The sequence below is a fragment of the Lathyrus oleraceus genome, chromosome 4, assembly GCF_024323335.1.
Source record: "Lathyrus oleraceus cultivar Zhongwan6 chromosome 4, CAAS_Psat_ZW6_1.0, whole genome shotgun sequence".
NCBI classification, from domain to species: domain Eukaryota; kingdom Viridiplantae; phylum Streptophyta; class Magnoliopsida; order Fabales; family Fabaceae; genus Lathyrus; species Lathyrus oleraceus.
In genome coordinates, this window is record NC_066582.1 from 343,072,590 (window position 1) to 343,084,460 (window position 11,871).

An 11,871-nucleotide genomic window follows, 5' to 3' on the forward strand; every position below is an offset into this window, starting at 1 on the left:
CATGCTTGTAGAAATTGGTTTGTGTACGCAACTACGTATACTTCATTAATTGGTCGATTTAAACTAGGAATAAATTCACCATTTCCACCCTATCAAAATCGTGCGATCAAAACAAAGTAACATATAGTGCTTACATTTTATTCATCCATTCCCGGGAAATATTGATTATTTAATTTGTTCATGTAAGTTTTTTAATTGGACTTTTGTTTATTTATCAATCACTCTATTCGTTGCATGGTATCATGATTAGTCCTATAAATACCTTACCTAGCAATCAACAGCAGAAACACAAAACGCCTAAGTCCTCTTTTATATAACCTTACAGCGTGAGCCTATAAGATTAATCCATAATGTCAACTAGAATCCTCACCGCAGTCATCCTTGCTCATGTATGGCTTTTGATGGCCACAACATTAATAGCCCAAATTGTGATAGACACAAGTGGCGACGCAGTCGAGGACGATGAAGAATACTTCATCAGGCCTGCTATCACAGGCAATGGAGGAGGTTCTACATTGATCACTGGAAATGCACCGTGCCCTCTGCAAGTTGGTCTTGTCACCACTGACTTGGCACACGGTTTGCCGGTTGTATTCACACCTTTCGTACCCCGTGATGATGAGGACGACGTGCTTCTTGACCGAGACTTGAGAGTAACATTCGTAGCTTCCTCAAGTTGCGCGCAGTCAACATCATGGAGAGTGGGTGAGAAAGATGCTACGAGTGGAAGGAGGCTGATTGTAACCGGAAGGGATGACAGTACAGTTGGATCATATGGTAACTTCTTTAGGATTGTGCCAACACAAACTAGAGGTATCTATAACATCCAATGGTGCCCTGCAGAGGTATGCCCCAGTTGTAAGTTTGAATGTGGGACTGTTGGTGTTATTCGTGAGAATGGCAAGATTCTGTTGGCCTTGGATGGTGGTGCACTCCCTGTTGTGTTCCAGAAAGAATGATTATTAGTAGAATGGTGAAGTTAGTTCTATGGTTTGCTTACGTATATACACTTGTTTTCAATAAATATGAAACATGTAGCTCATTTTAATTAATATCATGAAAGAAGGAAAGGGTTACATGTATTCTGTCATGGAATAAAGGCTCATTTGGATATGTATAGACTTTCTATACTAAATATAAATAAGTTGGATCCAGTGTATTTTATTAGTCCTATTTTAAATCAAACACTAAAGAAATGTGTGCTTAATGATGATTTCACTATAACATTATTTAGTTCACGCCACATTGTGAATGTTGCCAGAACCACGGCCAAAAGTTATGGCAACTGTTTGACCATAAGTGGGGTTTACGACGCCATTGCCTATTCTCTATCATCAGAATTTTTTAATTTAACTCACAAAACTCAAATAACTGATGTTTAAAGATAGGTGAAGAGGTCACAATTTTTAAACTTGCGTTAGGCCGTGGTTTTCTGAATTTGGTATAAGTCGCCGGTTTTATTTATTTATTTTTAGGTCATGGTTTTCTTGACTTGCTTTACACCGCAGTTTCTTGAATTTGATATAGATTGCGTTTTTTTGACTTGGTTTAAATATTTTACGTTCTATTAAAAATATACTCCTTCCGTTTCTTTTTAAATGTTATTTTTTGACTTTTTACACATATTAAGAAAACTAATCATTATTGTTACTTTTCAAACAATAATTTTTCTTTTCCCTATAATACCCTTAATTATTTATTACATTCATTTTACTTTTTCTCTCTTTGTAATAATTATCTAGGGGTAATTTTGACAAAAGTGAAATTATTATTACCTTGAACTTTGCAAGTGATAATTAAAAAGAAACAATTTTTTTCAAGAAAATAACACTCATAAAGAAATGGAATGAGTATAAAGCAAGACCGAACACTTTAATTTCAAGAATAGAAAGGCAAGAAAGGTAAATAAGACCTCCATTGCAACATAAAAAAAATATTTCTTCCTCTTCCCGGGCAACAAAAAATATGTTATTCCAGCGCAGAACAATATATTTGGTGACCTGTTATAGAGGTCTTGATAGAATCTCTCCAATGTGACAGCAATAGTCTTCGGTTGAGGGGGAATGAGGTGTATCTTCATGCTTAGCACTCTAACATCTATGTCAGTGAGGTCCAGAGAGGTGTAATGAATGATTAATAAATTATCTTTTATGTCATATGTAAATAAACTTATATATGATCGACGATTGAAATCGCTCTCGGAAGGAACGACGTGGACAACATGAGACCATTGGGTAGGATCTCATAATTAAGATGAGCGCATGATTTAACTCTGATGTGTGCTCACGTAGTGAAAATATGCTTATTGGTTAGTCTTATATGAGAGTATTATGGATGAAAGTTTCATATTAGAATGATTTTATTAGGGTGTTTCACCGAATGAGAACAACTTTTCCCGTAGTTTTATGGAGGTAGGATTGTAGGTGGAGAATGAGAGAATTGAATGCTCTAGAAAAATAAAGGGGAAGAGGAGGTTTGAATAGCCTGGTTCCTATAACAATTTTCAAAAATATTATTTTTTACAAAATCAAATTTTAATAAAATGATATGTAAATGGCACACGAAAGAAAAATATAGGGATGGTTTGAAAAACAATCTGTTCAATGTCTATCAAATACAATAAAAAATCAACACAATCAAAATAGATGAAGTTGCTTTGATAAGCAATACATCAATGATCATAAATCAAATTTTGCATAGCTCAAAATTGATTCATATCAATAGGCTGTATAATCTAAAATTTAAATTCTTTACAATTATATCAAGGGATATAATTATCAATGAAATAGATTCATCACAGACCTAAACTTGTAAAATAAATCACTATAAGCAAGGTAAAGATATAGATGTTTGGATGGTTTAAAAGACAAACAAATTAAAGCATACACTACAATGCAAAAATGTAAAAGAGGTAGGGAGAAGAAAATTGTACATCACATTTGTAGTTGCTTAGCTCATTCGTCCTTCTAAAGATTAATCCACTCTTCAATGGTTTCATAAGTGAAAATTGTTGGATTTTCCACTATTTGTAAATTTAATACACAATAGTATTTGTGGTACTACAAATAGTCAACAACGCTAAAGTTGCTGTATCAAAACACTAAAATTGCAAATATTCAGATCATCCGAAAATCTTTATAGACATAAAAATCCTGCTCCGGGCATCTCTTATGCAGTGACCTTTACTCAGCCTACTAGTTTCTTGTTTGAGCATTTGTTATACACAAGATTGATTGGATAACTTCTAACTTTATTCTGCAATAAACTTTACTCAGTTCTACCGAAGTATTCAATGGAGTATAGAGAAACTCTTATCTAGTTGGATGTTAATTCCATATACCATATGCGCAAAGTGATTACTTTTCCTAATACACACAACAAAACTTAACACAAAAAATTAGCTTTCTTAATGTACATTGTACCTACCACTAAAACTTAATCTTTAGAGATGAGCAACATAACAATGGCTTTTTGTTTCATGGTTGAAGATGATGAAGGATATCTAAATAACCTCACACGACATAGGTTGGATCTTACAATATCAACATTCTAGGAAGTTTTTCATAAGGTTGAATGAAGGAGAAAAAATGTTTTTGACAAAAAAACTCATGGTTTTTTCTCAAGTTTAGGGAAAATATAGATTTGAATTCACTAGATTCATTATAGAAAACTCTCATATCTTTTGAGATATATGACATATGATGACTGACTATCATAATGTGATTTTATCGAGCATTTGCTTTTGTTTTTAGCTATTTGTAGTGTAATGTGTCATAGTTTTAAAGGGGAAATGGAAGAAAATTAGGAAGTGAAAAAGGAGGATAAGCTAGCATTTGAAGAATCTTGTGGAGACAATATTATTTAAGCCTTTGGAAAATTTGTAGTCAGAATTGTGCTGCCATAATTGATTAGGTCTTATGAGATGAACCAATTTTGATTTGTTGGGACATATGATCTATTTTGTATTATCAACTTAAATTGATATTGCAGCTACACTTTTGTGTATTTCTTTTTGTGTGTTAACGAGCTCATAGATTAAACTTAGGTTTGTAGGGATTGTTGAACCTAACTCCGTCCACCTGATCTAGAGTAATTGTTTAACTTAATAATTGTTAAACTAAGTACATGTTTTCCTATGGACTTATGGAGTCGTGGTCTAATATAGTGAGTTATACACCAAAGAATTGAGTATAACCGTCATGTAAATTCATCTTAATTTTGTGAAATTAATTTATAAAAAAAAACACGGTCATCATTAGTGATATTTATAGAATTCGAATAAGGCTTGATCATTTTCTAATTTGATCATTTCCAACACTTTGTTCACTTTCTATTGTTTACTCAAAATCTCAGTGAGCCCAAATTTATATTTTAAAAACACATTGCAATTGTTTTTCTAAAAGACAACAATCCCTGTTGAGACAAATCATTTTTATTACTTGCGATATTTTTAGTAAACTTGTTAGAAATCTATCAAGTTATTGGTGTCATTGTCGGAGATTGTCGAATAATTTCAACAAGGCAATTTAGGTGTTTTAAATTTTTATTTTATTTTGTTTAATTTTAATTTATTTTCATTATTATATTTTTATTTTATTTTATTTTTAATTTTTAATCTTATTTTGTTTTGTATTTGGTGGAGTGCTACTATGGTATTTCTGATTGTGTATGCGAAGTTCGGTATCAACATTACTTCTTTTTTATTCACAAATCGGGAAAACATCTAGAGTAAATTAGAAAGAAGAAAAAGTAGCACATGCAGTTCAGGATCAAGTAGAAGAGGAACATTCTCCAATTTTTTAGATCACGGGAGTGAGAAAGAGGAAGTAGTCATGACTAATCCACTAACTAGAAGGATCATGGGGGGCAATTGTTGGAGGACTGATGCAAGACAAATTTCTCTGGGGTTCAAACCGGCGAAACACGTTGCTTTTGATAATAAGAATAATGCTCTTTCGGGTTTGAGAAACAATTAGTTCTACGGCAGAGCAATTCGGTGCACTCTCTATGTGCAAGCTAGGGGGCTTAATGCCAAATCAAGCTGATACTTTTCTGGTTTTTATTAACAAGAAGAGAAAAAGATTGGTTGCACTTGTGAACAAATTCTTTACTTTGAATAAGTTTTGAATGATAGCAAATTGTGTGATCATTGTCTAATTGTTGGTTGTGCATTATTTTACATGTTTCATTTGTGTTTTTAGCCTATACTATTGTTTCGTGTCTATATATAAAGATCCACATTGATACATTTCTTAAAAGAACTCATAAAAACTGTTTTGTGTCAGTATGTATCGATACATGTTCATCTGCATCGATACATAAATTTGTTTTAAATCACAAAACGTTTTTGCTTCAGTATGTATCGATACATACGAGCTTTGTATCGATGCATGCTTAGTTAAAATGTTCTATGTATCGATACATACGAGCTTTGTATCGATACATGCTTAGTTAAAATGTTCTATGTATCGATACATACGAGCTTTGTATCGATACATGCTTGTATTAATTCTCTAAAATTAATCAAAGCTACAATATGTATCGATGCATAATCTTTTGTATCAATACATAATTCTGTTTTGTCTACTAACAGCTTCTCTCTTTCACATATAAGAAGTATTTTGACAGCTCAGTGAAAAAGAACGAATTCACAAGTGAAAAACAGTTGTAACACAAATCAAATGAGTGTGTAGCAGCAATTGTTTGAGCAGTTAGAAACCTGAAAGTGACTTCATCTTCTTCATCTTCTCAATCTCTTTTCTTCAAGAACATCAACACATAATCATTCTTGTTCTTTGAATTAAAGGATCAACGAGATAACGTTCAGTGGAACGATCAAGGATCTAGCTGAGGTGTTCAGTGGAACGATCGAGGATCTAGCTGAGTTGAAGGTTGAAGGGGGTTTCGAGGAAAGACCAAATGGTTTGTCCTTCAAGAACTGGAGTGTTCTTGCGGATTTGTTAGTCACGTTTGCAGAACAGATTCAGCCGTAGCGTAGGGTTTGGAAATTGGGTAATTTCGCAAACAGGTCGTGGAACCGGTGAATTATTTGCAATTTCTTGCAGGAAATTCTTGATTGAGCTCAGATCAAGTGGAGGTTCTATACAAGAAGAAGATCTTGGGATTTAGATTTTTGTCTTTGTATTGAAACCTTGTATCAACGAATTCGGCATTATTGATAATTACAGTTCTCAATTTCATTTGAAATTGAGAGGGAGATGTACCCACACGCGAGGACGACAGTGGGGAACTTCCTTACCAAATCTCTGCGTATCGTATTCTTTCCTTATCTCTCTTTATGTTTTCAACAATTTTGTGATTTCAGTTGGTGTATTGTGGCTGTACATTTCGTGATACAATAGTGGCAAGAAAACTTCTTTATCTAAACTCCACCATTGTTCATCATTGATCACATACACACCAAATGTTTGACAAAACTGTCAGCTGAGTTTTATTCATTGGAATCAGAATTTAGTGATAAGTGCATTTGATTTGATAATATTTTGGTGTTAATAATCTCTATCGTTCTTATTCAAATCCAGCAATAAATTCGCGTGTCCGGTTTTCTAGTAGCGGTTCAGAATAGACGGAAGTCGATTCGGGACTGTAATTTTCCGCTAAGTTTCAAAACTCTGATAAGATTTCTTAAATCCTTTTATTTTAAAAGAGGTGATCTATTCTCCCCCCCCCCTCTCGATCACTAGCCACACCGTCTAACAAGTGGTATCAGAGCACCGATTCGCTGGTGTTCTGTGGTTGCTTGTAATGATATGGATTCTGAACCAAAGGGGGCGTACAATAGAGCGCCGATTTTCAATGGTGAAAATTACGGCTACTGGAAAGACTGCATGCGAGTTCATATAAATTCTTTTGATAGGCTAGTATGGGCTGCCATTGAAAATGGTCCTTTTCAAATTACTATGACAAATGCGGCTGGCGCCATAGTTCCTAAACCAGAAGGTGATTGGAATGAGAAGGATGAGAAAAAGTGGTCGAGTGATTGGAGAGCTCGAAATATGCTAATTTCAGCACTTGGTGTTGATGAGTATTATCGGGTATCCCATTGCACGACAGCTAAAGAAATGTGGGATGCTTTAGAAGTTGCCCATGAGGGTACTACTGAAGTAAAACAGTCCCGCATTAACACACTCAATCAAGAGTTTGAGCTCTTTCGCATGAAACAAGGAGAATCTATCTCCGACATGCAAAAGAGATTTACTCATCTCACTAATCGGTTGAATGCACTTGGAAAATCTGTTTCCAATGAAATAGCTACTAATAAAATTCTGAGATGTCTTAGCAGGGAATGGGAACCTAAAGTAACAGCTATTAAGGAAGCCAACGATCTAACGACACTTACGATTACAACTCTGTTTGGAAAGCTGGAAGAACATCAACAAGCATTAGAAAGCCTTGAAAAGTTTGAGAACAAAAGTAAGAAGGAAAAGGAGAAGAAGAGAGACAAAGAGGGAGAGAAGAAGCCAATAGCTCTTGTGGCCTCTAGCTCTAAGTCCTCACGAAAAGAGCAAAGTGACAATGATTCTAGTAGTGACAAAGATTCAGATGATGAGGAAATGGGACTTTTTGTAAGGAGATACAATAGATTCATTCGAAAGAATGGAGTCAAGTATTCTGACAAAAACCTCATGAAGTTTCGAAGACAATCTACAGATTCAAAACAGGAAGAGAATTAGAAGAGTAGAGGAAAAGGATCTTGTTTTAATTGTGGTAAATCTGGACATTATAAAACAGATTGTCCTATGAAGTATAAGGATCAAGGAAAAGCTCCACCAAAAGGGTACAGCAAACAAAGAAGAGCTTAGATTGCATGGGAAAGTGATAGTGATTCATTAAGCACACAAAGTTCAAGTGATAGTGATGAAACCGCAAATCTGTGCCTTATGGCTCACACCAAAAATCTGTCCTACCACAAGAAGAAAATCAATGATAAAAAGGTAAAACAAGCCTACTATAATAATTTTTCTTCTATGTCTTTTTCTGAACTGAAAATAGCTTTTGAAAAACTGCATAACGAAGCTGTAGATGCTTTTAAAAGATTATCTTCCGATAAACAAATTTTTTCATTTCTGAAAGGTAAAGTATACAAAGCTGAAAAAGATTTAGAATGGTTAAAAGCTAGTATTGCAGAAAATTCAAAAAATATTGACATTGATGGATGTAGTAAAGTTGGGTATTGTGAAGCTTGTCATATTTGGCAACAAGAGGTCAACACTCTCAAGGTCAAATTGGAAAAATCTTTACAACCTAAGGTTACTTATGTCGTTGACTCTAGGTTGTTTAAGAAGTCATTAAATCCACCATATGCAAAATACTCTTTTGTTCCAAAGGTTTTAATGAACAAGAATAAACAAACACATCATCATGGTTTATGTCATTATTGTTGTCGTGCTGGCCATACCATTGAGAAATGCAAGTTTAGGAGATTTCTTGTTCCTAAAGGTATTTATCAATGGAAGCCAAAAGGCAACCATGTTAGCACTTATCCACTTGGACCCAATGAAAATTGGGTACCAACTTCTCTCTTTTGATATTGTAGGATGAGTGCCTTGCTTTCGTAGATAGGAGATGGTTTCTTGACAGCGGTTGTTCAAGGCACATGACCGGTGACATATCGCTTTTTATAGACTTCAAAGCAAAGAAGAAGGGATATGTTACTTATGGAGACAATAACAAAGGAGCTATACTTGGCAAAGGTAGTGTAGATAATCCCTCTACCACTACTATTTCTGATGTCCATTTAGTAGAGGGGCTTAAACACAATTTGTTAAGCATAAGTCAATTGTGTGACAAGGGTTATAAAATTTCTTTCACAAAAACTTGCTGCATAATTGAACATGCTGAACAGAACGTTGTGTTTAAGGGTGTAAGAGTAAACAATATCTATATGCTTGACCTTTTTGAGGTATCTTTAATAAGTACTAAATGTCTAGTTACCTTGAATGATGATTCTTGGCTTTGGCATAGACGTTTAGTGCATGTTAATTTTGATTTGCTTAATAAGGTTGTATCTAAGGATCTAGTAGTCGGTCTTCCAAAAATAAAATTTTCAAAAGACCACCTATGTGACGCGTGCCAAATGGGAAAACAAATGAGGGTCTCTTTTAAATCTAAAATGTAATTTCAACTTCACGACCCCTTGAGCTTCTCCATATGGATCTCTTTGAACCTTCTAGGACAAAGAGCTTAGGTGGAAATTATTATGGTTTTGTAATCATTGATGACTATTCTAGATTTACTTGGACTATATTCCTTCATAGCAAAGATGAAACTTTTTCTGCTTTTAAGAATTTTGCAAATCTGTCCCAAAACAAAATGAATTCCAAAATAGTTACAATTCGTAGCGATCATGGTGGTGAATTTCAAAACTATCACTTTGATAAGTACTGTGACAAGTATGGTATTAAGCATAACTTTTCAGCTCCTCGAACTCCACAACAAAATGGCGTTGTGGAGCGTAAAAATCGTGTTTTAGAGGAGTTGGCAAGAACAATGCTAAATGAGGGTGGATTACCAAAATATTTTTGGGCTGATGCAGTTAGCACAGCTTGTTATGTTTTAAACAGGATCTTAATTCGTCCTATTTTAAATAAAACTCCTTATGAGCTTTTAAAAGGAAGAAAGCCAAACTTGTCACATCTTCACGTATTCGGTTGTAAGTGTTTTGTTTTGAATAATGGTAAGGAAAATATTGGGAAGTTTGATGCAAAAGCGGATGAAGGTATCTTTCTTGGATACTCACAATCAAGTAAAGCATATAGAGTATATAATAAGCGTTTACTTACTGTTGAAGAATTTGTCCATGTTTATTTTGATGAGTCTTATCCGAAAAGTGTCGGAAAAGGTATTTCTTTTGATGACACAGGTGTATCTACAGAAGACATACTCAAGGAAGCTGTTACGGAAACTGATCAGTCCAGAACAGTTGCCCATGAGAAGGAGGAAGATACTAGTCATGAAGAAGATGAGGAAGAAAGGACAGCTGAAGTGAATGACCTTCCACCAGCTTGGAAATCTTCAAAAGACCATCCTATTGACAACATCTTGGGAGATATTTCAAAGGGAGTAATGACTCATTCTAAGATAAGTAATTTTTGTTCTCACTTCGCTTTTGTTTCACAAGTAGAACCTAAAAATGCCAAAGAGGCCTTGATTGATGAATGTTGGCTAATGGCCATGCAAGAAGAGCTTAATCAATTTAAAAGAAATGACACTTGGGAACTTGTCCCTCGTCCGCGAGATCATCATATCATAGGTACTAAATGGGTTTTTAGAAATAAGCTTGATGGAAACGGAGTGATAACTAGGAACAAGGCACGTTTAGTAGCACAAGGGTATAACCAAGAGGAGAGCATAGACTATGAGGAAACTTATGCTCCAGTTGCTCGCCTTGAAGCTATACGTCTCTTGCTTGCCTATGCGTGTTCTAATAATTTTAAGCTTTACCAAATGGACGTAAAGAGTGCGTTTCTAAATGGTGTCATTAATGAAGAGGTATATGTCTCACAACCTCCTGGTTTTGAGAATGCTGAAAATCCAGATTATGTTTACAAATTAAAACGAGCTTTCTATGGTCTTAAACAAGCCCCTCGGGTTTGGTATGAAAGGCTTAGAAAATTTCTAATTGATCATGGATATTCAAGAGGTAAAGTGGATAATACTCTCTTTATTAAACACAAGGGAAAGCACATTCTTTTAGTTCAAGTTTATGTAGACGATATAATTTTTGGTTCAACTAACACACAATTGGTCAAAGAATTTTCTAAGGTTATGCAGGGTGAATTTGAGATGAGTCTTATGGGGGAGCTGAATTACTTCCTAGGTCTTCAGATAAAGCAACTTGATAAGGGTACAGCAGTATGTCAAACAAAGTACTGCAGAGAACTACTCAAGCGCTTTGGAATGAACGACTCAAAATCAATTGACACCCCTATGCCTACCAACGAAAATCTAGATAAAGATGAGCATGGTAAGAGCGTAGATGTCAAAAAGTTTAGAGGTATGATTGGGTCTCTTCTGTATCTTTCTGCTTCTAGACCTGACATCATGTTTAGTGTTTGTATGTGTGCACGATATCAATCAAATCCTAAGGAATCACATCTGAGAGCTGTTAAGCGTATATTTAGATATCTTCATGGAACATCTAAATATGGGCTTTGGTATTCCAAAGGAAGTGATTGTAGCTTAGTAGGTTACTCCGATTCTGATTTTGTTGGCTGCAAATCAGATAGGAAAAGCACGAGTGGTACATGTCACTTGTTTTCAAACTCCTTGGTAAGTTGGCATAGCAAAAAGCAGGTATTTGTGATTTGTCAACTGCAGAGGCTGAGTACGTTGCAGCCGGTAGTTGTTGCGCTCAGATTTTGTGGCTAAAGCAATAACTACAAGACTTTAACATTCAACTCAAACGTATTCCAATAAAATGTGACAACACTACTGCCATAAACCTTACTAAAAATCCTGTTTTACACTCACGCACTAAACACATAGAGATTAGACATCACTTTCTTCGCGATCATGTTGAAAAAGAAGACATTGTATTTGAGCATGTTGATACTAAAAACCAGCTTGTTGACATTTTCACTAAACCTTTGGGCAACGGAACCGTTCTTCAACATTCGTCGTGAATTAGGGATCTTAGATCTCTCTCCATTGTTGTCTTAAGCATGTTTGTTCTTATTTATATTATGCCTCACCTTGGTTGATGAGATTTGTTTTAGATTTCATTTATACCTCACAAGGTTACATCAACAGAGGTAATATCACTCCTTTCTATATCTCTTTTAGAACTATGTGATTGTGTATGTTAGAACAAAATTCCTTATTTTCGTTTATGTGAATTTCTTTGCATAT

At 34.9% G+C, this 11,871-nt stretch overlaps 1 protein-coding gene across 1 annotated transcript; it reads left to right on the forward strand.

Annotated features, from left to right (window-relative positions):
* The first annotated feature begins 302 nt into the window (after window positions 1-302).
* LOC127135510 (kunitz type trypsin inhibitor 104-like) lies at window positions 303-1,154 on the forward strand. The gene has a single exon (XM_051062188.1). It carries the CDS (start codon window positions 351-353, stop codon window positions 957-959), a length of 609 nt encoding a protein of 202 aa, XP_050918145.1. The 5' UTR covers window positions 303-350; the 3' UTR covers window positions 960-1,154.
* Window positions 1,155-11,871: the final 10,717 nt, after the last annotated feature.